Here is a 27,661-nt window from a genome sequence, read left to right on the forward strand (position 1 = left end):
GAGAGTCCTGGTATACTTGCAACAAGATCAGACGGTATTTTATAGAACTTTGATGGTGGTCTATGCGAAATCCTAGCAATATCACTATTGGTAAAGGATCATCACTATTTGGGTAATGTCAAAATTTGACATATTGATGATCTCAGAAAATGGATGGATAAGATAAGATAATCATTTATTTGTTGCTACAATACACACAAAAAATACACAATTAAAACAAAAATAAACAATAATAAGTACTAACACTACAGAAAAAACAACAATAGCATACATTAAAATGTGGGTGGGTTTGCTGTGTGCGTTGCAGCAAAAACAAAAGGGTCCTGGCTCAGTAATATGCTCCACTCTTTCGGGCGAAGCTACTGATAATTCTGCTAGAACCCAGGTCACTAAAAAAGTCGTCTAGTTTTGAAGTTGAGGTGACTGGAGATTCGAGTATACTGCTGTGTGTAAGTCATTCCCACTTTTTTCTTTGTAACTATCGTAGATTGGCGATTATTGATTTTAAGAAAATGGTAGACATTGTTTCTTAAAGTACTTTAATTGTACTTTCAAATGATACCAATATTAATAGGTCACGATGAATAAGATTAGAGGTATATTTGCTTGAAACGAATCATTTGTCATTTTGCGCAAGGTGTAATTAGCCTAAGAACGGTGCGATATTTTTGAAAATAATTCTACAACAGTAGTTTTTTTTCATATACAGCGTTTAATCGCAATTTAAAAAACCTATATTTTCGAATCCACCAATAGTTTGGAATGGAAGATATTAAAAAAAACTACGCCCAAAAAATAAGCGTTTTCTTTCAGCAAAATACCTCACAGTAATTTAATGGTGGACACATGTAAAAAAAAATCAGTTTTAAGGTTTACAATCCGAAGCCACCTAAATATATGACGGGAAATAAGACTTTTTTTAATGATATAGAATTTTTGAATTTTTTCTAACGTGCTCTAGAGCAAATATAACAACAGATATTTTTAAGCAGAAATGAATAGCACATAATATTTCAGATATTTAGCATATAAAAACCACCAATATATTTATATGGAAATAAAAAAATCTAAATATTTGACCGGGCAAATTAGGAACAGATAATAGTACGAGGTTGACTTTTATTGTCCCTATTTAACAATATTAACAGCATGATAATCCACCCAATAAGTTTGATCTTTATTTAATACTTTAATTTAATAATATATTTACATTTTTTGCGTGGTTTGGTTTGGACCTTAGTGTCTTACATTTAGGAATCCATATGGCAAACCACCACGCCAGTGGAGCTGGGCCGAGAGTAGGTGATGAGCCGTGTCGCATGCTTTTTATTCTGTTCTTCTATTACTATACACAATAACGTAAATGAGGAGGCACACTGACATTTTACCCCGCCAGGCGGCGCCTATGCAAGAGTCTAGGCATGTCACTGTCATTCATATGTGAGAGAGAGAGAAAAAACATAATTATCAGCTTCTCGCTCTCACGTCTCACGGACTAATAGGGTGGCGCCATCTGTCATATCCTTTGAGTGTTCCTCCTCATTACATGCCTATTTCTACATAAGTAATATTTTAGGTAAATTAAAAACAGACGTTTCCCACCGATAATAAAGTCCAAAGTAATTAAAAAAATTACATATTTATTTTAGGCATCCGATTTGACAGTCGTCGAAAAGAGTATATACTTGTCAGTACATACATCTATCTCACGTTTTTCTCTTCTACCATTTGACAGATCTCCGTCATCTTGTGAAATGTATTCTTCCATTCTTCAGAATCGTTGAAGCAACGCTTGTTACAAACACGCGAAAGCTATGCAAAGTCTAATTTCGACCCCTATGTCACGGCCAGGTATAGCCCCGGCGATTATCGTTAGACTTACAAGCCACAGGTCACGGGTTCAAATCTCAGTGTCGCATACGTAGATATTACAGCTTTTTTAATTCATTTTTTTAATTTTTTTATTTATATTATAAGTTGATGAGTACAAGCTACTGCAATGACATTAAATACAAGGACGCAAAATTCATAACAAAAATGTTTTAAAAATCTGGGTCTAAATTGCATTTAGAACATTCTTGTTGATGCTAATAACGTTAACTTCTTATCTGCTTAGGAAAAAAATCGTTCATGCCATAACCAACTTAGTGTATAAAGACCTAAGTATCAAAATTGCAAATGGAACTGCACACACTAAAAACTTTTTATCAAAATACCTTATGTCATAATATGCTCAAATGACTTATATGTCAAAATGAATTGCGAACGAATATTGAACGAATGGAGCCGCTACCAATATATAATAAGTATGTAGGTATATATTAGATATTTCCAATTTATTCCATAAATAGAAATATGTACCTAAAAAAGGCCGCAATTTTACTTCTTCATTACATATACTTTAAGAATACCCTACTGTATCATTTTTATCTTGGTCACTTGTACTCCGTTTATTACAATAAATGTATGTAATGTATGTATGTGTAAATTTCCTGAAATAAATGTCATATCTTGTTGTCACAAAGAAAAATTTACAGGGCTTCCAAGAATCTCGAGCTGGAAGGATACAAATTAAAATATTATCTATGAAAATAATTAAATTCGACAGCAGACAACTCAAAGGTTAATCGGATTTATTTATTATAGGCATTTGTTTTAAATTAAATATTAGTGGCTCTGATCTGATAGTAGGATATTCTTTAAAATTTATTTTCAAAAGGAGATTTAATGTTGGTAATGCCATTCAAATAATATTAGAAGTGTCTACGCGAGTGTTCGAATTTAATTATAGGATAGCACATATTGAAAGTACTGTAATATGGGTACAAAAGCCTGCCTATTGAAATATAAAATACATAGCAAATAGTTTTTTTTTACTTTAGTACTTTTACAATATAGTATTTTTACAAATAGTATTTTAGCAAATAGACTTTTCGACTTTTTATTTACACTACATACCGACCATACAACTGACTCTAATTAATCTTGGTTTTAAAAAGTGTAAAATGTAGACCTAAGTGCGTTTTCACATTATTCGATCCGATATCGGATGTCGGACCGATATCCCATACATTACAGGCGGAATCTTCGATTCTTCTATTGATATCCTTCCGACATCCGTTATCGGATCGGATGATGTGAAAACGGTCTAATAGCGACTCAATAGTTTTTGTTCCTTGATGGTCATTCATTTGAACTAATAAAATTATTTATTTAAATCTATACAATTACAACGATTATTATAATGTATAATACATTCATTTTGTAATATAATCGAATAAAATAACTTATAGAAATATATTCTACCCTTTTTGCTTGTTTCCGATTACTATTTAGCCAATTTTTCATTGAGTCATACCATGGACTTTCAATAGGGACTGAGCTCACACTTTTTTTGCCATACTAAATTAAACTTTATCACCGGCGCAGAAAGGCGTTCTTATTAGACTAGTAAAAGTGTGTCCACATGAGAGGGGCTGGTGGCCACAGTTGGGGCTGGTGTCCCTCTCGCACGTGTGACCAGTGTTAAAGAGATTACTATAGTAGTAGTATTTTTACCTGTATGATAACTAAGTTTATAAACTTCTTAAATGATTTTTGTATTATATCGAGGCAAGGATATTAATACCTTGTAACGAATTGGTAAGTCATTATTATGAAGCCATAAAACCAAAGATTTGCGCAATTAAAAAAACCTTTAATTCGGTATTAGTAGATTTGGTAGTAACTTTGAATATTGACTGGTATCCCCAAATAATGACAGTGATGACGTCATTCAAATAATTTTGACAGTGGCAATAAGTGCGAGAGGGAGACCAGCCCCAACTTTACCCTTTCATGTGGACACACTTTTTGGCCTAACAACTCAATCTAGCTGAATAATATAATAAATCTATGAGTCATACCGGACAACTGTCACTGTACATTTGTAATCCTTATTACAAGGGCATATCGTCTAGCGATGGTTAGCTAAGACAGAGTATTGCGGTTAGTAGGAACGATGTTGAACCTTAGGTTACCTTCAATCAATACTAATACTGAAAGACAATTTTTAAACTTATTGCATTACATGTGTCTAAAAAAATTTCAATGAAATGGCCTGTAAATCTAATACTAAAAAAATCAATATTTAAAAGAGAGGGTTGAAAAGGGTATAAAAGATTAAAAAATAATAACAAGAAAAAAAGATTTCCGCTGCCGAGGATCGAACCCACGACGTCAGGTCAGGAGCGCGCCCATCGTCTTACGCTACTATAACTGAGCTATTTAAGCGATAGTAAAGGTGGCGAAATATATTATTATACCGCGATGTAATGAAAATACGAATGAATAACTAACTTTTGAAATAATGCAGAAAATGACATCGTCAATAGTAGAGTTTGTAGGTAAATGAAAAATATGAAAATACTTCTTTCAGTACAGGTTTTAGCGCTTCTTGCGTGCATTTAAAGGTGGCTTATTTTTTATACTTCTTTATTATGATCTTAACGAAAAGTCTGTTCCAATTTTTTTGCTGATATAATTTTTGCCGTGAATGTTCTTCCGAGCTAGTAAAATATTAAACTTCCGTTTTGTTTTTAGGGTGGTTTCAGTAGAAATAGTGTTTCAACACATAATGTATGTACAAAACAACCATAACTTCACTTGTCCTATTATTGCTTGTGTCATAACTAATTTAATTACTCCGCTTCTTATTACTACGAAGTATCATTCACAAAAATAGGTGGTTTCTTAATGTGTTATAAAGGTCATAAATTAAAGTAGTCGAATTTAAAACAAAAGTCCTGATTCCATTTTCGCCTGATTTTTAGTGAATTAAAATAATATTGTTTTTATTCTATTATATGTTTTTTGTCACAAATTTTGGTGGCTTAACTAAAAAAACTATTTCAAATTACCAAACTTAATTTTTGGTGACATAAAAAGTACTGTTATAGAATTAAGTTATTTTCCCAGTAGTAGCAAGACCGGATGGTTCCTAGGCTAAATTTGTTTGACGCCGAATGTATTGGAGCGCGTGTCAAGCGGTACGCCCCGCTTGCGGTTAAGTGCTTGTTTTTATTTTTATTTATATGAGCCTAGAGTGTCCCACTGCTGGGCAAAGGCCTCCCTCTTCGCTTTCCACGTATCCCGGTCCTGACCCGTTTCCCACCAGTTCTCATCAAAAGCGTCAAGGTCATCTCGCCAACGCCGTCGAGGCTTTCCGCGACCCCGGGTTCGATTTGGTGGGACCCAATTGGTTGTCGCTTTAGCCCACATGTCATCCGGCATACGACAAACGTGCCCTGCCCAGTCCCACTTAAGCTTGGCGGCTGTTTCAGCCACGTCAGTTATCCGTGTTTTGGAGCGTAGTACAGTGTTTCTGAGGCGATCGGTCAACTTCACGCCGAGTATACTACGCTCCATGGCACGCTGACAGACCTTGAGGGCGGATTTCTGAACTTTTGTCAAAGACCAAGTCTGTGCTCCGTAGGTCAGGATGGGGAGAATGCACATGTCCATGAGCTTTCTTTTTAAAGATATTGGGAAGTCACCCTTCATTTGCTCTTTCATGGACCAATAGCTCTTCCAGGCACTTCCGGTTCGTCTTGCGACCTCCTTGTCCTGTCGTGCCTGAAAAGAGACTATTTGGCCCAGGTAGATGTATTCTTGGACATATAACATTTCTTCCCCATCCACAAACACTTTAACATCTTGGCTATTTGTCATGAGCTTGGTCTTTGACATGTTCATCATTAATCCCACCTCAAGGCTTGCACTGCTTAGATCTTGTAGCATGGTGCCGAGTTCCGCAGCTGAAGACGAAAACAAAACTATGTCGTCGGCGAAACGGAGATTTGTTAATCGCCGTCCACCGACGTCGATACCTCTGTTCTCCCATCCAGGCGCCAGTTTTCTAAATATTTGTTCGAGGGTACTGGTAAACAACTTGGGCGATAGCGGGTCACCCTGCTTGACTCCCTTTTCGATATTAAATGAAGGTCCGGAAGAGTGTAGTTTTATGCAGGCTGTACTTGAGGCATAGATATTATAGATGAGATGTATGTATGTCGGTTCTATATCCTGTTCTTGCAGTGCAGTAAATATAGATGAATGGCTTATGCTATCAAAAGCTTTGGAAAAATCAACAAAGGCCAGATACAAAGGGATTTTATATTCTATGAACTTTTCAATGATTTGGTTTATTGTTTGTAAATGATCCGTGGTAGAAAGACCAAGCCGAAATCCGGCCTGTTCGGGAGGTTGGTGTTTGTCTAATTTTCCAGCAATGCGACGCTCTATTATTTTTATGAAGGTTTTGTAAAGGTGTGAAATGAGGCTAATGGGTCTGTAGTTATTGATGTCAGATTTGTCACCTTTTTTGTGTAAAAGAATGATGTTGGAATGGCAAAAAGTCTTTGGGAATTTACCGGATTTTAAAATATTGTTAAAAAAGTTAGTGATATGAGGTAAGAGGGTTGGTTCCCCTAATCGATGGAATCAGGCGTTACTTTGCGGAAATCCATGTTAATCGTAAACTAGAACTTTCCTTTGCTAATCCGCGAATAGATAACGTGCAAGTCAATCAGTGCTAACCTGTTATAATTACTTGCGTATTTTTTACATGCAATTAATTTTCCCACCCTCCCACCGCAAAAATAAAAATAAATACGCAAATAAATATAACAACCCACCACCAAAAATACAAAACTCGACACGTGTTTCGCCTCTCTACGAGGCATCCTCAGGAGCTGATGTTGACGGTCCGAAGTCCCGCAACTGACTGATCGTCCCCAGAATGGTCGGCCATATTTATACTTTGTCCACCCCCCTACCAAGCAAGTTAGATGGAAAAATTCGTAATAACGGCGATGACGCAACATTCAACTGCTCATTAAGGATTAACCCCCTATTGTTGTACCTAATTATCTCCAACTGTTCTAGAACCCCCAACCGCAGCCCTTTCTCACATACATGTAAAACATCAAAAGAATGATTCTCTGATACAGTATGGTCACTCTCTATCAAATGCTTTGCAAAATTGGATCTCTCTGGATGGTTGTGCCTGTATGATGTCCAAATCATCAGTATGTCACTCTCTATCAAATCTTCTTCAACCTAGCGTTTTCCCGGCCTAGCGCCAGGGTCCGCTTTCCTGCTCAGCCTTCTCCACTTTGCCCGGTCTTCGGCATCCTGAGGTGAAAGATTGTTCTCTTCCATGTCCGCTGTCACGACGTCCAGCCAGCGCTTCTTAGGCCTACCGCGGCCGCGTGACCTAGGGCCTTGGACGATGAGGTTGAGGCATCTGTTTCCGACGTAGTCTACCGGTCTACGGCGTATGTGGCCATACCATCGGAGGCGACTTTCCTGCAGCTTATCCGCCACGTCACGGATTCCGAGGCTGCCACGGATGTGTTCGTTACGTATGCGATCTAGTCGCGTAACGCCACACATCCACCGCAACATCTTCATCTCTGTGACGTGAAGCTGCTGGACATGCCTTCCGAGAGCAGGCCAGGTCTCGCTACCATACAGTAAGACTGGTCGGATGATGCTCTTGTACACAAGACCCTTAAGCTTCACCGGTATCCTGGGGTCGCAGAGGACACCGGTTACTTCTCGCCATTTTGCCCAAGCAGCGCTAATTCGGGCCTGGACGTCGTGATCGATTTCGCCTGATTCGTGCAGCACAGACCCAAGGTATTTGAATTTATCTGTTTTCAGAACAGATTCGCCTCCTACCGTTATGGGGTCGGGGTCTGTGCCGCCACATGCCATGTACTCGGTCTTCGCAACATTTAGTTTCAGACCGCCGTCCTCTAGCGCACCCTTCCATTGGTTCACTTTGTGCTCCAGTTTCTGTTTGTCCTCATCTGTCAGTGCAATGTCGTCAGCGTACATCATAAGCCATGGAGATGGTTCATGGACTTTTGCTGAAACTACGTCTAGCACTACACTGAACAGAAAAGGACTCAGGGCTGAGCCTTGGTGAACACCAACTGTGATCGGGAATGGGTGAGTGTCGCCAACGGCGGTCCTCACTATGGATTCCGAGTTGTGGTACATGTCTCGGATAATGTCAATATAGGTCTGTGGCACATTCTTCTCCTTCAAAGCCCACCAGATTACCTGTCGAGGTACGCAGTCAAAAGCCTTCTGTAGGTCCAGAAAAGCCATATGCAATGGCGTTTTCTTTTCCCTGTAGGCCTCGACTAGCATTCTCAGGGCAAAGATGGGATCTATAGTACCACAGCCAGGACGAAACCCATACTGACACTCCGAGACTGTGCACTCTTGCCGGAGCCTAGAATCGATGACGCGTTCGAAGAGTTTCATGGTGTGACTCATGACCTTAATACCTCGGTAGCTTCCACAGTCCTGTACACTACCTTTGCCTTTATAAATTGGTGTTATAATGCTCAATCTCCATGAGTTGGGCATTTTGCGGCTGGTGAGGATGCGGTTAAAAAGGTCAGTAAGTATGATCACACCACGAGGACCCATCGATTTCCACGCTTCAATCGGTATGTCGTCAGGACCCACGGCTTTTCTGTTCTTCATGTTGCGAAGGCAATTTCGCACCTCGTCTGGTGTAATAGGGGCAACAAGTCCAAGATTGGGGGGCAGTTCTGGAGGAGACACATTTGCGTGTTGCGTATTCAGCAACTCGTTAAAGTAGCTACGCCACCTCTCCTTAACCCGGAATGCGTCGCAAACCAAAGTACCGTGGGTGTCAGTGATACACAAACATTTGGTTATGTCTTGTGTAGACTTCTCCCGAGCCTTCTCTCTATCAAATGCTTTGCAAAATTGGATCTCTCTGGATGGTTGTGCCTGTATGATGTCCAAATCATCATACAGGCACAACCATCCAGAGAGATCCAATTTTGCAAAGCATTTGATAGAGAGTGACCATACTGTATCAGAGAATCATTCTTTTGATGTTTTACATGTATGTGAGAAAGGGCTGCGGTTGGGGGTTCTAGAACAGTTGGAGATAATTAGGTACAACAATAGGGGGTTAATCCTTAATGAGCAGTTGAATGTTGCGTCATCGCCGTTATTACGAATTTTTCCATCTAACTTGCTTGGTAGGGGGGGTGGACAAAGTATAAATATGGCCGACCATTCTGGGGACGATCAGTCAGTTGCGGGACTTCGGACCGTCAACATCAGCTCCTGAGGATGCCTCGTAGAGAGGCGAAACACGTGTCGAGTTTTGTATTTTTGGTGGTGGGTTGTTATATTTATTTGCGTATTTATTTTTATTTTTGCGGTGGGAGGGTGGGAAAATTAATTGCATGTAAAAAATACGCAAGTAATTATAACAGGTTAGCACTGATTGACTTGCACGTTATCTATTCGCGGATTAGCAAAGGAAAGTTCTAGTTTACGATTGGTTCCCCTATTTTAAGTGCTTCCGCTGTAATACCATCCTCGCCGGGGCTTTTACTGTATTTCATCTTCACTAAAGCGAGATGTACTTCGTGCCCGGTAATGGGCGGGATAGATTCCGGGCAAAAGTAGGTGGTTGTGGGTGGGCATGCAGGCACTGGGCTATGATCGGAGTACAACTGTTTGTAGAAATTTGTGCAAATATTGGTTATATGTTCCCGACTTCCTCGCTTCACTCCATCATCGTCACGTAGGCATGTTATCCAGGTTTTATTGTTCGATGCGCCTTGCTTGGCTATTCTTAGAGAATGGTTCTTTTCTAAAGCTATTTGTATTAATTTGTTGTTGTAATTTCTTATGTCTTTTCTGATACTTCGCTTTACTTGTCTATCCATTGATCTATATTGCGCACTGGTGATATTGACTCTGTGTGTTTCTCTTTCTTTTATCAGGTTTAAGCTATGGTTAGTCAGTTTCTTTTCTTTATGTCTCTGCTTTTGAATTTTTCTGCTCGCTGCTGATATGCAATTTTGTAATTTCAAATATTCGTGTTCTACGTCATTACTTTCAGTATCCTGCTGTAGTGAACTGAAAGCATTATTAAGTTCTAAATTAAACAAATCTTTATTTACTAAAAGGGTAGCTTTATCGTGTTTTTTGATTTTACTATTAAGTTTTCTACTACGTTGAATTTTAAGATTTACTTTTATTTGAACTCGAACTGGTCTATGGTCTGAACTGTATTTTATTTTATTAATTACTGTGTTTATTAATTAAGTGCTTGTAGTTTGCTTATTTATTATCCAATCGAAGAAATTTAAAAAGTAACGGATAGCTTAATAATGTGGCTAAATGATTTATATAACATATTTTTATTGCCTTTTTTGAGTCACAAAAGTAAAAAAACCGGCCAAGAGCGTGTCGGGCCACGCTCAGTGTAGGGTTCCGTAGTTTTCCGTATTTTTCTCAAAAACTACTAAACCTATCAAGTTCAAAACAATTTTCCTAGAAAGTCTTTATAAAGTTCTACTTTTGAGATTTTTTTCATATTTTTTAAACATATGGTTCAAAAGTTAGAGGGGGGGACGCACTTTTTTTTCCTTTAGGAGCGATTATTTACGAAAATATTAATATTATCAAAAAACGGTCTTAGTAAACCCTTATTCATTTTTTAATACCTATCCAACAATATATCACACGTTGGGGTTGGAATGAAACAAAATATCAGCCCCACTTTACATGTAGGGGGGGTACCCTAATAAAATACTTTTTTCCATTTTTTTATTTTTGCACTTTGTTGGCGTGATTGATATACATATTGGTACCAAATTTTAGCTTTCTAGTGCTAACGGTTACTGAGATTATCCGCGGACGGACGGACGGACGGACGGACGGACGGACGGACGGACAGACAGACATGGCGAAACTATAAGGGTTTCTAGTTGACTACGGAACCCTAAAAAAGATAGTAAAAAAAAAATATTTTTGCATTATTATTAATAAAAAATAACTACAAAACTTAAAGGGCACTGTATAAGCTTTCCAATGACATCTCATTTGACAAAATCATAGTTAAACCCCCCCCCCCCCCCCCCCCCCCTCCCCTCCACAGTCTGAGAAAGCGACAAGTCATTATTTCGTACTCAGTGAAGTCTATCGATTGCAATGATACCACTTGTCAGCAGTATACTCTCCAGTCACATCAACTTTTTCCGAGACCCTCTGGCCGCTCTACTATGAGCATTTCTTTTTTTTTTGCCAATAATTTTTTTTTTATTGTTTTAGGGAATTTTAGGTCAATTGTACTCAGAATCACGAGTACTTTGAATCTCACTGGGAGCAAGTGTCCCAGAATTTCCATAAATTTTTTTACTTTCCACTTTTGTTACCCCATACAACATGTACGGAAAATGGTAACAAAATAATAAAAAATTGTATGGGACAATTTTTTTAACTACTAGGATTGAAAAGGCTAGTAATTTTGAGTAGAAACAGCATATTTTTTTTTTTTCAAAAATATCACACTTCATAAAAGTGGCAAAAAAAAAAAGAAATGCTCTTAATAACAGTCGAGAGTATAAATAGTCGAGAGCGTTTGTATGGAGAATTGATCACTCCCGTATCGTCTTAACGGACCTTTATATTATAAACCGAGTATTCCAACGGTCCGAACCCTACTAAATTCCTCTAACTCGAGGAATCCCTTTGTCTACAAATGCGTAAATAACGGCGCCCGCGCATCTAAAGGTGTATCTTATGATAACATGCCAGTTGAATTCCACTAGAGGGACATACTGCGCAATATTGTTTTTTTAATTAATTAAAATGAAAAAAAAAATGCCCCAAATAGCCGAAAATCAATCTCCGAAGTTTGAGAAACATTGGTTTTTTTGCTAAATATAACAGGAAAAAAAATCGTGCAAGTATCTTGTTTTTTTTAATTCACAAAACCTTTTCAGTTTTTAACTAGGATACCAATTTAACCACCCTTGCGAATGTATATTTATCGTACTTCAAATTAATACGAAATTTTACGTAAAAAAACATCTTTTTAATAAAGTAAAAACTGTTCGAAATCAGGTTAACATTATAAAGAATTTCACCGAGAGATGGCGCTATACTTACCTATACTTCTAGTCAAGTCTTTAAAGTTATATGAGAAACATGAGATTATTGGATACGGAACCCTCGGTGGGCGAGTCTGACTCGCACTTGGCCGATTTTTCTTGATGATTCCGAGATACGTTTTTTTTTTATAGTAACGTAAGGAATGAGCAAACAAGTGTCGTTGTGAAGGATGAGGAATTGGAACTGGTAGATAGTACAGTTTTTCTTGGTATAACCTTAGATTCTAAACTTCAGTGGGGTCCCCATATTGTTAACCTCTCGAATAGACTTAGTTCTGCAGCTTTTGCAGTGAGCAAGATCCGTCAGTTAACAGACGTGAAAACAGCTCGATTAGTTTATTTTAGTTACTTTCACAGCATTATGTCATATGGTATTTTACTTTGGGGCAGTGCTTCAGAGATAAATACCATATTTATTCTGCAGAAGAGGGCTATTCGAGCAATATATAAAATGAACCATAGAGACTCGCTTAGAGATAAGTTTAAGGACATTAATATAATGACAGTGCATTGTCAATATATTTATGAGAATATTATGTATGTACATAAAAACATTTGTAATTTTAAGAAAAACTGTGATGTACTTAATATAAATACTAGAAATAAACATAAACTCGCGGTGCCCTTCACACGGCTCTGTAAAATTAAAAAATCATTCATGGGTAATTGTGTTCGATTTTATAATAAACTTCCGAATCATATTACTGACTTGTCAATTAATAAATTTAAGAATCATGTAAAGCGTGTACTCATTTCCAAAGCTTATTATACAACACAAGACTACATGAATGATAAAACAACGTGGGATTAATTGTTATTCGAAATGGTTTCTTATTTTTACGTTTTTCCCATCACGGAACAATGGTATTCCGGACCTTTGGGAGGCGTGCGCGGGGCCGAAGCCAACACGTAGAGGCCCTTTTGACACTTTAATGAAATGTAAGGGGTACACCGAGCGGATGTTGCCCTTGCCCGTATCATGGGACACACGCAGAGGCAACACCCGCCAGGGTGTAAGGACTATTTGAGAGTTAATGGAATCTAAAATGAACTGGTCTATTTTGATGAAAGTGATGGACTAAATACTGGGCTATGGATAAAAAACCGGACGCCTGCCTAATAAAACGGTATCCAATTTTATTTCCGGCAGACGGTGACTCGTCCCCACAAGATGGGCCCCCACAAAAAGCGACATCCAAGATGGCTCAAGGGCAACACCGGTGTGAGAACTCAAGGGTGTCGAGAGGTGTACACCGCTTTCTGCCCAGTGGCTGTGAAGCCACTGCACCAACTCGCGTCTTATGCAAATTTTCACTTCCACCCCTCGGGCATGTAGCCCTAACGACTCCACTCTGGACGGCCAGCCAAGGCAAGCCAGAGGTAGAGAGTACTGTCCCACCCACCCGCCTTACGGGTAACAGAACTCCCCAGGAGCACTCGGGTACGTGGGGTCGCTGTTCCCCAACAGCTCGCCACAAGCTGCCCTGCGTTGACTGATTGCACTGGTAAAACCAATGGGCGATGGGGTCGTCACATCCCTATTACGTTTTTTATTATTATTATTGTTGATGAAATTAATATTGTATTTTTTTGGACATTGGATTTTTCCTAGAAATATTCTAGACATGTATTTTTATATATACATATACCTAATTATATATTTTTTGTTTAGCGATTATTTTTATATGAAATTGTATATTATAGACTCAATATTATTATGAACAATAATTACAACAATAAATTGCTCTGATAATTAGGTTAGATTAAGATCATAACATATATGTAATGAACTATTCATAAGAGCTTGTAACTAGGCCTACATGAATAAAGATATTTTGAATTGAATTGAATTGAATTTTCAGACTTTATCTGTCTATACGGAATTATGTAGGTATGTCGTTCTAACAAATTCTAACAACTTATGTCTCTAGGATTCTAGGCAGTCACAGACGTGCACATAGCCAAAGAATTCCCTTAGTCCCAACCACAAAGGCGTAATAAATCTAACGGTGTGGCACATCTCTTATCGGCACATGCCAAAACTGGATTTAGTACTTTTGGCTAGATCAAGGCATTGCTAGTATTTCCTAGGTTCAGTGTATTTGTGTATAAGTAAGTATAGACAGTCAACCAAATGTTGGCACTAAAATAACCACATAATTTAAATTTTGAAAAAAAAAAACTCAGACATTTTGGACCGATTTCCATCAAACATGGCTAAGAACCTCACCAGACTAATTCAGCTTTTAAACAAAATAACTAAATCTAAATCGGTCCATCCATTCGGGAGCTACGATGCCACAGACAGACAAGCAAACAAACAGACAGACAGACACGTCGAACTTATAACACCTCGACGTTTTTGGGTCGGGAAAGAGGCGAAAAATTTGCGGAAAATGCAGGGATCGGCGGCCAATTGTTTTCAGAAAACGCTTGCCTTCCTAAACCTTGACGTTGGGTGAACCATCCACACGAGCCATAACAGTTAAAAATGATTTAAAATATAGGGGCTAAGGTTTAATAATTCGAATTTTGGAAGCGCTGATGGCCTAGCGGTAAGAGCGTGCGACTTTCGATCCGGAGGTCGCGGGTTCGAACCCCGGCTCGTACCAATGAGTTTTTCGGAACTTATGTGCGAAATGTCATTTGATATTTGCCAGTCGCTTTTCGGTGAAGGAAAACATCGTGAGGAAACCGGACTTATTCCAATAAGATCTAGTTACCCTTCGGGTTGGAAGGTCAGATGGCAGTCGCTTTCGTAAAACTAGTGCCTACGCCAAATCTTGGGATTAGTTGTCAGAGCGGACCCAGGCTCCCATGAGCCGTGGCAAATGCCCGGATAACGCAAGGAGGATGATGAGATAATTTGAATTTTGAGCCTTTTTTATCCCCCGACGCAAAAACGACAGGGTGTTATAAGTTTGACGTGTCTGTCTGTCTGTTTGTCTGTTTGTCTGTCTGTCTGTGTGTGTCTGTCTGTGGCATTGTAACTCCCGAACGGATGAACCGATTTAGATTTAGTTTTTTTTGTCTGAAATCTGAGTTAGTCGGGAGTGTTCTTAGCCATGTTTCATGAAAATCGGTCTACCATGTCGCGGTCGGGGGTTTTTCAAAATTTTAATTTTGTGGTTAGGTTATAATAAATTATCAACCTCAGAAGTGCTCGACACTTCCTTAAAGCAATTAAAGGTATATTCCTAACTAGGTGATTTCCTTATTAGCTAGATTTATAAAGCGATACGATGTGAGCATTCAACTCTTGCGTAGGGCGTGGATTAGGGGCTTATTCTACACGCATACAACTGTCAAGTAGCATATAACCACTGGGTTATCGCATATTGATTTAATCAGGTGATATTTAGATAGATATACCAAAATGTTATAGGTAGGTAATTGAAGAAATAATAAGAACAAAAGCGGACCTTTTGATACCTAAGTACCTAATAGATATTATTTTTCACCACACCAACTGAACGCTCTCTTGATCCATCAAAAGCGAATGAACCTTTATGCGAAAAGTTGGCTGGCATAAAGCATAAAGGGATTGACTGTCTATCACAGAATATATAATAGCACAAGTACAGAAGGCCCTTTGATATTCACAAAATGCCGAAATTTTTGTGTTACACTAGGCGGCAAAGTTTATTTAACCTTCGTGTCTTGAAATCCTCGCAACTCTCCAGATTCCAATATCTATGGGTATATTTCGCTTGCTCGGGTATATTTGCACGAGCGGTTAAACAACAACTTTGCCCCCTTGTAAAACAAATAACTACTTATTCCATAAAAGTCCCGCCATATCCTGAGACCAAAAGAACTAAGATCGATAGTACTACGATAGTACTCTTTATTATAATGTGCTAAGATTGTATAGAAAACCGTCCCCTTTATCCCAGAAAATAATTCAAAATCGGATTGTGTGCAAATAGAAATAGAAAGCTATTCCTTTCCTACCTGATAAAAAGGCAATTAATATGCAAAACGAATTAAATACTTGCATACTGCATTCACGACATTACTGAGAACGCATTACAATGCAACATTATGCAATTGTGACCTTCCATGTCCAAAGGGTCCTTTTGGCACTCATCATCCTCCTTGCGTTATCCCGGCGTTCGCCACGGCTGTTGAAAGCCTGGGGTCCGCTCTGACAACTAACATTTGGCGTAGGCACTAGTTTTACGAAAGCGACTGCCATCTGACCTTCCCGAAGGGTGACTAGACCTTATTGGGGTTAGTCCGGTTTCCTAATAATGTTTTCCTTCACCGAAAAGCGACTGGCAAATATCAAATGACATTTCGCACATAAGTTCCGAAAAACTCATTGTAACAAATGACATTTCGCACATAAGTTCCGAAAAACTCATTGTTATGAGACGGGGTTCGAACCCGCTACCTCCGGATTGAAAGTCGCACGCAGGTCGCATGCTCTTAAAAACTAGTGATAACAGAGTAAACAGATTATAAAAACAAAACAAATAATTCACTTCTTCGCATTCATTAGTTGAAGTTGGGAATGGCTGCTCCGTTATCAAAACCCAACTTATGATGTGTGCCTCGTATACAATACACATGCTGGTGGCTCGAATACGCATGCTCTTTAATATTCGTAAGCCACCAGTGCTTTTCACTAGGCTACCGGCAGTTTTCCTGATGGCACTGGTCCCACCAAATAAAAAAAAATAAAAAAAAACCGGCCAAGAGCGTGTCGGGCCACGCTCAGTGTAGGGTTCCGTAGTTTTCCGTATTTTTCTCAAAAACTGCTGAACCTATCAAGTTCAAAATAATTTTCCTAGAAATTCTTTATAAAGTTCTACTTTTGTGATTTTTTTCATATTTTTTAAACATATGGTTCAAAAGTTAGAGGGGGGGGACGCACTTTTTTTTGCTTTAGGAGCGATTATTTCCGAAAATATTAATATTATCAAAAAATTATCTTAGTAAACCCTTATTCATTTTTAAATACCTATCCAACAGTATATCACACGTTGGGGTTGGAATGAAAAAAAAATCAGGCCCCACTTTACATGTACCCTAATAAAACATTTTTTTCCATTTTTTATTTTTGCACTTTGTTGGCATGATTGATATACATATTGGTACCAAATTTCAGCTTTCTAGTGCTAACGGTTACTGAGATTATCCGCGGACGGACGGAGGGACAGACAGACATGGCGAAACTATAAGGGTTCCTAGTTGACTACGGAACCCTAAAAATCATTTATAAAAGATGAGTTTAGTCGCTTTTGGTGGTAAGTGCCATAAACTCTATACTTCATTCTCTCGATGTAAAATCTGTTCTGTCATTTAGTTCATGTAACGACCGTTGGCGCTAGTATACGGCCGCTTAATGTCACGCCACGCTATGCCCGACCGGACCGGACCTATATTGCTTCGATCCCCACCAAATCACACACACGTACATTAATATTAGTCTGTCAAATCCTAAAGGGGATGGTGAAATTTTTAACCCGTCACCTTCGTTTCATGTGCAATAAAAAAAATTGGGGACACCTTACACAAATCAACTTAGCCCTAAACTAAGCAAAGCTTGTACTATGGGTGCTAAGCGACGATATACTATACTTAAATAGATAAATACATACCTATACATATACATAGAAAACATCCATGACTCAGGAACAAGTATCTGTGCTCATCCACAAATAAATGCCCTTACCGGGATTCGAACCCGGCTCAGCAGGCAGGGTCACTACCGACTGAGCCAGACCAGTAGTCAAATAAATAGCATTCTATCATAATTTATGTTTGGAAAAGATCTTACTACACACGAAGGTGAGGACCCTTTAAAGACGGAGAGTCACAAATGCAAATGCCAATGTCTATTGTTTAAGTACGGGGAAATTATGGGAAAGTTCAAGTGACCATTACTTTGTGCTTTTATAGGTTTTTGCTCGTATTCAATATACACTGTACCATGACTACCATGAGGGAACCGAATAACGCCGTGGCTTGCGTGGGCGACGGTCGCGCGACGGCGATGCGACGCATACGAAATCAAACCTTATCGATATGGAAGTATGAGACGCGAAGGCGACGGTCGCGCGACGGTCGCGCGACCGTCGCCCACGCAAGACACGGTGTAATTTTAACAGCGTATTCCTCATTATATTAGAAGAAAAAATGTCTCAATGTAAGTATGAGATATTATGATATCGAATCGTTGGTCGCAGGCGTCTACATGTACACTAAACTTTCGATCCATCGTTGCGATCACGGTGTTTTCAGTCAAAGGAAATAGTAAATCTGATGTAAGTACTTGGGATATGTTTAGGAAACTCAACCATAGAGTAAATAAATAAAATAAAATAAAATAATCTTTATTGCCACATCTTAATACTAAGTATACAAAACATTACATTATACAGTTTAAAGGAAAGAATAACAAACAAAGTAAGATAACAAACAAAACAAACTTAAACTTATTAACTTAACGTAAGAACTATTGTTAACCTATACAAGTATATTTGATGAGGCAAAGGGTCCCAGTCTCAGCGTGTGCAGCGCCAATGGCTCTGCGCTGGTTTTCAGACTGGTCCCGGACGGGGTGGGGACGGTCGTTGCTAACATGTGTAAAGTAGGGTTTTCTGTGCTTTTTGGGGTACGTGGTGTTTGTATGTGTAGTGTATGTGGTGTAATGTGTGTGTAATAGCGTACTTAATTGTGTCTTGACATTACATAGAGAAGATAAATATATAAATAGATAAATAAGACGGAAAACGGTACCAATGAGTAAATTAATAGATAAATAAATAATTAAATAATAATTGGAGTTTACAATTTACTTTGGATATTTAAGAAATGTGTTCGAACTAATTGTTTGTATTTTAAAAATGCTGACGATTCTCGCAATGGGGGTGGAAGGTCATTCCAGACCTTACTGGCGGCAAATTTAAAACTCCCTCTGAAAGCTGCAGTTTTGTGAAGTGGGGTTAATAGTTTCGTGCATTTTCTGAGCGACCTTAAGCGCGTATCGTTTACCCATTTCAGTTTATCAAACAGATAACGAGGTTTTTCAAGGTCTAACACTTTCCGAACGGCGCAAGCCAAATGCAGTCGTCTTCGATTTTCCATGTTCAGAACATTGTATTTGTTAAGAAATGGAGTGATGTGTGATCTGCATGGAACTGTATAGCAGAATCGAGCACATGCGTTCTGCACCCGCTGTATGGCCTTCTTTGTTATAGCTAGTAGTCTCGGTCCATAAACAATGTCGGCATAGTTGAACAGTGAGAGAACTAGTGACTCTACTAGAATTTCCCTGGCTTTAATCGATAGATATTTGCGGATATTGTATAGCACCTTAAGTCTGTAGAATGCATTCCGAATATTTATATTTACATGTTCTATATAACGCAATTCTCCATCAATGATTAGTCCTAGATTTTTCGCGTGTTCTGCTTCAGTGACTATCTCCTTATTAATGCAGACTCTTGGTTTTTGTGTTTTGATTTTTAAGCGCTGATATTTAGTGCCCATTACTACGAACTGGGATTTAGACGGGTTTAAAACCAGGTTATTCTTGATTGCCCAATCCGCCACTATATTTAGGTCTTCGTTAATTTTACTCACTGCTGAACTAAGTTCACCTGGTGCAAATGAATAATATATTTGGGTGTCATCTGCATATAAATGTGCTTCACAGTGCTTTAAATTTTTTACAAGGTCTGAGGTGTACAGAATAAACAGCAGAGGACTTAAAATAGACCCCTGAGGAGTGCCACGACTGATCACTTGTGTAGATGAGTGCGACAACTCACCCTTATTATTCGGTATTTCCACGTACTGCTTGCGATTTGTCAGAAATGACTCAAACCACTGACACGTCTGTGCGGAAACACCGTAGTATGTCATTTTTGATAGCAGCAGTATTGGGTTAAGGCAATCAAAAGCACGTGAGAAGTCCAGCAAAACGAGGATAGTTCCTTTTCCTCTGTCTGATGCCGCGATAATGTCATCTGTCACGTTAGCCAAGGCAGTCGCCGTTCCGTGCTTACTACGAAAACCGGACTGTATGCTAGGTAGTACATTATTATTTTCTAAGTACATAGACAGTTGCTGACTGACAATTTTTTCAATTATTTTAGACAGTACCGGGAGAATGCTAATCGCGCGCAGATCTTTGTACTGCTCAGTTTTGCTGGACTTAGGTATTGGCTTCACCTTCGCCAATTTCCAAGCCTCGGGAAAAATTTTAGAAGAAATTGAGGTATTAATTAAGTGGGTTATTATCGGCAGTGTCACATCCAGCGTAAGTCGAATCATATCAATGTTGATATTATCGTATATATTAGAGGGCGTTAAAAACAGTTATATGCCGTAGTGCAAGTCGTTTGCTAGATGTCACTGTTACCCCCGCAAACTGGGTAATGACTTGTTGTCGTAAAATGTATAAGTATTTTTTGATGCCCAAATTATTCGCTAGATGTCGCTGTACCACCTGCAAACTAGCGAACGACATTTTATAGGTAATTACATGTAATTCAATTGTAAATTATTATTGTCATCTCTTTTGGCAAATAGGTCTGTGTAGAAATAATTATTTATGTGACTGGTTGAATATTAAAAGTTGTAACTTAATAATAGATGGCGCTGCATTCGAAAATCTTGACTGATAGCTCTATACCATACTATTCAATATATTCTGTGGTTGCAATGTTCATGCTTGCACATGCGATGTCCGATATCGTATGCGATCAAGTAAATCGTTAACGATATTGACATACACTGTCGATCGGTCTTTTTAACCCCCGACGCAAAAACGACGGGGTGTTATAAGTTTGACGTGTCTGTCTGTTTGTCTGTCTGTGTGTGTGTCTGTCTGTGGCATCGTAGCTCCCGAACGGATGAAACGATTTAGATTTAGTTTGTTTCTGTCTAAAATCTGAGTTAGTCGGGAGTGTTCTTAGGCATGTTTCACGAAAAGCGGTCCACTATGACGCGGTCGGGGGTTTTTTCAAAATTTTAATTTTGTGGTTAGGTTATCGATTAATTTGATGCGACGGATCGTACCGTGAATGGGAGGCTTAAGCTATTGTGACATTGGCCAGCTGAATTCCTTCTATTATGTGGAGAGACAATATTTTACGTTTGGCTTCCTTAGGAGATAAGGTAAGGGAATGCCATGCTTTATGCATTGTTGTATAAGCTTTGTTTAATCTATCGAAAGATAGATAAGATAAGATAAAAATCATTTATTGTATAAACCATTCTACATATGGCGCCTTAACCTACGTTACAAGAACAACTTACTCTCTAAACATTTAAGGTACTAGATACTGATTACACCTAAAACCAGTTACACAAAGATAAACGCAAAAATAGATGGTGCATCAGTAGAACAAAAAATAAACAGGGATTGTGAAAGAAACATTGGCGCCTGTGTAGTGGCAACAAAAGGACGCCACTCAGCATATGCTATGATATGAATACCACAGCGCTGGTCTTCCGTAGCGAAAGCAAGTATCTGCGAAGATTTATCCCCTCCCCTTACCTATTCATAAACGTTCTTTAAAGTTATCAAGCCGATAAAGTTCGTTTGTCCCTTTCTATCACACCAATACGTCAAACTTATAACACCCCGTCGTTTTTGCGTCGGGGGTTAAAAATCGTACTACGTAAACTTATCTTGGTCTTACCTCTAGTTTCTGTACGAAATTTTTCACGCGTCGCCACCGTCAAATTTAAGTTTACGGTACTAAAAATTACACTAAATTTAATACGTGTATCATATACTTAAACTCACTAAACCTACAATTACCAAAAGTACCAAAACAATACTAATACAGCCACAAATCTTGATAAGAATAAGTGCATTTCTTTTTCCATAAAATCCGCACAACTCCATAAAAGTTTTCAATGAAATTTCACCACTTATTTCTTCACTGTAAGGTATAATTTCTCTCTGTGAGTGATTCTACATGTGGCTATGTCGAAGAAAAGGCCACATTTGTCGGAAGTGAGGTTTTGTGGCTCATTTCTCGGTTCAAGTCACATACTAGTTACGGACCGTGGCTTCGCCGGCCGTGACCGCTTGTAGATTATTGATAATTAGGAGCATTTCACGGACTCACGTACAAACGCATTGCGTTTCGTGTTTTGCGATTTCTTTTCGACGTTCAAAGCATGTGATCAATTTTCTGTGCATAATACTTTTTGACCCTTTTTTAAAGTTTGTCTTACTTACTTACTGTCCAATTAACCGAAAAAAATATCACTATATTTTATTATGACTTAAAATCCGCAAAAAAATAATCTTAAAGAAAACTTTTACGTAATCAGGCAAAAACAACATCAGCCATGTTATCTATAGATTTTCTGTGAATGAAGTCATTCAGTGCGAAAACAACACTTTCTGTCAGTTTTAAGTACGAGGCATAAAGGTCATTATGTCAGTGATTGATTTGACATGAATTCTATGACGTCACTACAAGGCCGACAGCGTTTTCGGTAGCCAAAATAAAAAAGTACTCGCATTTTTAAATTAAAAATACTTAGTTGTCGTACACATTGAATACCAAAAACCATTAAAGATTGGTTTCTTTGTCAAATATTACAGAAGACAATCATTTCTTGTGCAAAATTAGATATGAGTTTAGTAGCCCATTCTGCACATGACATCAGAAAAAGACCCTTTTACCACAGCCAATTTGCAGAAAATACGCGATTTTTTCATGGAATGCTCCATTAGATATTTTATTAGCGTTCGAATGGAAATGATTTTTATCTTTATAAATGAGCGATAAAATTACACTCAGTCAGTGTTACGTTGCGTTAAATTCTAACTCACTCAGCGCGTAACATTCAGTCAGCGTTACGTTGCACAACTCACTCAGTCACTCAGTCAGTGACAGAATGGTTTTGAATGGTGGAATGGTTGGTTGGAATGTGTGTGTTTTATATTTAGATCGATTGCAAAATGAGTTTGTTTGTTTTTTAACCCCCGACGCAAAAACGACGGGGTGTGTCTGTGTGTGTGTGTGTGTGTGTTTGTCTGTCTGTCTGTCTGTGTGTCTGTCTGTGGCATCGCAGCTCTTGAACGGATGAACCGATTTCGATTTATTTATTTTTTGTTTGAAAGCAGAGTTAGTCGGGAGTGTTCCTAGCCATGTTTTTTGAAAATCTGTCCACTATGTCGCGGTCGGGGTTTTTTTCAAAATTTTAATTTTGTGGTTAGGTTATTCAATAGGTAATTTGATCAAATAGCAATGAAAAATATTTAAAACAATAGAAAGATGGACTGTAACTAAACGAAAAACGTGATGGTCACTTGACAAAATGTTTTTGAGATTATGTTACGAAGTTTCACTTCTTTCGCGCGGAGTACGCTTCCCACGCACTATTTTTTTTCCCCTCACTAGCTCGGAAACACGTGTTTTGTCCTTTAATACCAGCGGGTAAAAACGCATTTTATCCACTAGTGGGTAAAGTAATTTGACCTTGAATAAAGTCAAATTAACTACTTTAAAATTGATAAAAGTAGGTGAATCTAGTAATAATAGTTATTTGTTATACAAGGGGGCAAAGTTGTATTTTAACGCCGAGTGTGGAATTGAAAAACGAGCAAGTGAAAGGATTCTATAGTTGAACCACGAGCGAAGCGAGTGGTTCGAGAATAGAATCCTGAACTTGCGAGTTTTTTAACACACGAGAAGTAAAATACATTTGCACCCGGGTGTAACACAAAACTTTCCCCCTCACTATAGCGAGGAAACTACAACGCAAAAAATGCATTTATCACTGCTTCCAGTAGTTCTACAGGTGGTAAATCATCTTTATTACTAGATTTACCTACTTTTATCAATTTTAAAGCAATTAATTTGACTTTATTCAAGGTCAAATTACTTTACCCACTAGTGGATAAAATGCGTTTTTACCCGCTGGTATTAAAGGACAAAACACGTGTTTCCGAGCTAGTGAGGGGAAAAGATGATTTACCACCTGTGGAACTACTGGAAGCAGTGATAAACGCATTTTTTGCGTTGTAGTTTCCTCGCTATAGTGAGGGGAAAGTTTTGTGTTACACTCGGGTGCAAATGTATTTTACTTCTCGTGTGTTAAAAAACTCGCAAGTTCAGGATTCTATTCTCGAACCACTCGCTTCGCTCGGCGATTCCACAATCGGCGTTAAAATACAACTTTGCCCCCTTGTATAACAAATAACTGTTGTTTACGTTCTTTTAACCTAAAAGTACAGAGTATAAGTACAGGCAGGTTCCTGGTTTCTTGGCTAGGCACCCAGACGCTCATTATGCGCGGGCGCACCCGGCGGGCCGGAACGGGCATCGAACCGGCACCTAATCACTACGCCTATGGCCACCACAAAAATAATGAGCTCGCTTGAGAACTGAGCTATTTTGCTTTTTGTAGATACTTGGTCAGACACATGCAGTAAAAGCTTCCTAGAGTTGTAATGGTTTTGTTTTTTTATACAGAGTGGGGCCTGTAACAAAGGCGAAGAATTGAACTGTAGGCTATTCTCCTTATACTGATCAACATTTGTTCAGTGACTTTTAAAAATTATGAAGTCTTTAAATTTTTAATTTTTCATACAAAATAAATATTAGCTTCAATGTACGCCATTATTGTTGTCATTGACGTTGTCTGTCACACTTTAGACTTAACAGAATTCGCAATACATTACCTCTTAGAAAAAACTTTCAAGGGTGATAAAAATCAAAATACAAGTTATTTTTAAAAGTCGCCGAACAAATGTTGATCAGTATAAGGAGAATAGCCTAGAGTTCAATTCTTCGCCTTTGCTACAGGCCCCACTCTGTATACTAGCTTTTGCCCGCGGCTTCGCTCGCGTTAAATTCTTAAATTGCGGAATGTTCCATTGAAACTTCCACCCCCCATTTTTGGGAATTAGGGGGTTGAAAAGAAGAAAAAAGTCCATTATGTCAGTCTCCATCCCTTAGCCAGGTTAATTTGTCGATCTGTTTTGCCGTGAAAGACGGGCAAACAAACAGACACACACACTTTCCCATTTATGATATTAGTAAGTATACCTATGGATATACATAAGCATTTATGTTTACTTAGTACACGCAAGTGTAGTGTCACAATTTTCGTGGCACTGAAACTTGAGTAGTTCATGTGCTCTGCCTACCCTTTATGGGATACAGGCGTGATTGTATGTATGTATGTATGTTAGTAGGTATTAAATTTCTCGTCATAGTTCTATTTCTTGCACCATGGTAGAGAATGCCTTCTGGCATTAAGTTCGAATTTTGTACAATTTGAAAGGCTCTCTTAATTCTTCAGAAACTTATGACAAAGTTGCATTTTATCCACAAGAGTGCAAAGCAATTTAATTTCATATAAATTTTAACGTGATGCCCAAAGTTGGCTGGTAGAATACATACATACATACATACATACAATCACGCCTGTATCCCATAAAGGGGTAGGCAGAACACATGAAACTACTAAAGCTTCAGTGCCACTCTTGGCAAATAAGGGGTTGAAAGAAAACGAAACTGTGACATTGCAGTGACAGGTTGCCAGCCTCTCGCCTACACCACAATTTAACCCATATCCCATAGTCGCCTTCTACGACACCCACGGGAAGAAAGGGGGTGGTGAAATTCTTAACCCGTCACCACACAGGCTCTTAACCCGTCACCGCTGGTAGAATAGGCGGTTAAATTATGATTTTATTTTAATGATGTTTCTGACACATTTTCATCATATTTAAACGATCTCTTAAATGAAAAACCGGCCAAGAGCGTGTCGGGCCACGCTCAGTGTAGGGTTCCGTAGTTTTCCGTAATTTTCTCAAAAACTACTGAACCTATCAAGTTCAAAACAATTTTCCTAGAAAGTCTTTATAAAGTTCTACTTTTGTGATTTTTTTCATATTTTTTAAACGTATGGTTAAAAAGTTAGAGGGGGGGGACGCACTTTTTTTTCCTTTAGGAGCGATTATTTCCGAAAATATTAATATTATTAAAAAACGATCTTAGTAAACCCTTATTCATTTTTAAATACCTATCCAACAATATATCACACGTTGGGGTTGGAATGAAAAAAAATATCAGCCCCCACTTTACATGTAGGGGGGGTACCCTAATAAAACATTTTTTTCCATTTTTTATTTTTGCACTTTGTCGGCGTGATTGATATACATATTGGTACCAAATTTCAGCTTTCTAGTGCTAATGGTTACTGAGATTATCCGCGGACGGACGGACGGACGGACGGACATGGCGAAACGGACTAGTTGACGGAACCCTAAAAAGGCATACATTTTCTGTAATTACCTATTTTTTTCTACAACATTTCGTGGTGTTTCTAAAACAATTGACATGGCGAAACTATAAGGGTTCTCGAGTTGACTACGGAATCACATAACCTAAAAAAAGGCATACATTTTCTGTAATTACCGGGTTACCCACCACCCCTTTCTTCCCGTTTTTTGTAAATTGTGGCGTAGGCGAGAGGCTGGCTTAAATTTCGTGGTCACAGTTTCTTATTTTCGTTTTCCTTCAACCCCTTATTTTCCAATTGACTATGTAATTGAAAGTGTAATTATAGGTATATTCATCCATATTGAAACATGCAAACCAAGCATTAAGTACATTTTTGTTGTTTTCTGACTCGACTGTTGATGTAATTAATATATGTAGATCGGCTTACAACATCGCGATACGGTACACCACAAAAAGAAGGCTATAAGAACTGATAAATTGATTGATAAAACATAAACAGAGGTTACTGGTTCGATTCTAACTCTGGGTACGTGGCCGAATGGCACAAACGCTCACGAAACGAGATGCTCGTAGATATCTATCTCTATCGCTCTTGCATATTGTCGCGACAGAGCCAGACTACCTTTCGCGGCGTTTCGAATTCGTTTCGCGTCGCAGAACTGCCTGTTTTTTTGGTATTTGACATTTATTATGACTTGAAATCGAATTATTTTTTCGAAAATTTAAAAAATACATCATCGTCCTCCTTGCGTTATCCCGACACTTTTGCCACGGCTCATGGGAGCCTGGGGTCCGCTTTGACAACTAATCCCAATATTTGGCGTAGGCACTAGTTTTTACGAAAGCTACTGCCATCTGACCTTCTAACCCGAAGGGTAAACTAGACCTTATTGGAATTAGTCCGGTTTCCTCACGATGTTTTCCTTCACCGGAAAGCGACTGGCAAATATCAAATGACATTTTGCACATAAATTCCGAAAAACTCATTGGTGCGAGTGCTGGGGCGGGTGCTGGGGTTCGAACCCGCGAACTCCGGAAAGAAAGTTGCACGTACTTACCGCTAGGCTACCAGCGCTTAAAATTAAAAAATACATATTAAGTATATTATTTGTCGACAGGTTCAGAATCGCAGATAGAATGCACGCCCGAAGTGATGAAGGTGACAGTGCCCATGGACGGCGACAGGCAACTCTCATACCTGGACCAGCTTAAAGGTAAGAAACTTTAACATTACTTTACTTTTCCCCTCACTAGCTCATAAACACGTGTTTTGTCCTTTAATACCAGTGAGTAAAAACGCATTTTATCCACTAGTGAGTAAAGTAATTTGACCTTGAATAAAATCAAATTAACTGCTTTAAAATTGATAAAAGTAGTTGAATCTAGTAATAATAGTACATTACATCAGAGGCCGGGAAAATGAGG

The 27,661-nt window shown here is 38.5% G+C and overlaps 1 protein-coding gene across 2 annotated transcripts in view; it reads left to right on the forward strand.

The window, feature by feature from the left end:
* The window catches only part of LOC125238686, a 104,864-nt gene that overhangs the window by 51,065 nt on the left and 26,138 nt on the right, over nt 1-27,661 (forward strand). For both annotated transcript variants that reach the window (XM_048146083.1, XM_048146084.1), the window contains exon 3: nt 27,355-27,450. In XM_048146083.1, coding sequence (XP_048002040.1) covers nt 27,390-27,450 — 61 coding nt within the window. In that variant the 5' untranslated portion in view covers nt 27,355-27,389. The remainder of the gene's footprint in view (nt 1-27,354; nt 27,451-27,661) is intronic.

This window comes from Leguminivora glycinivorella, chromosome 24 (assembly GCF_023078275.1).
Source record: "Leguminivora glycinivorella isolate SPB_JAAS2020 chromosome 24, LegGlyc_1.1, whole genome shotgun sequence".
Lineage (NCBI taxonomy): Eukaryota > Metazoa > Arthropoda > Insecta > Lepidoptera > Tortricidae > Leguminivora > Leguminivora glycinivorella.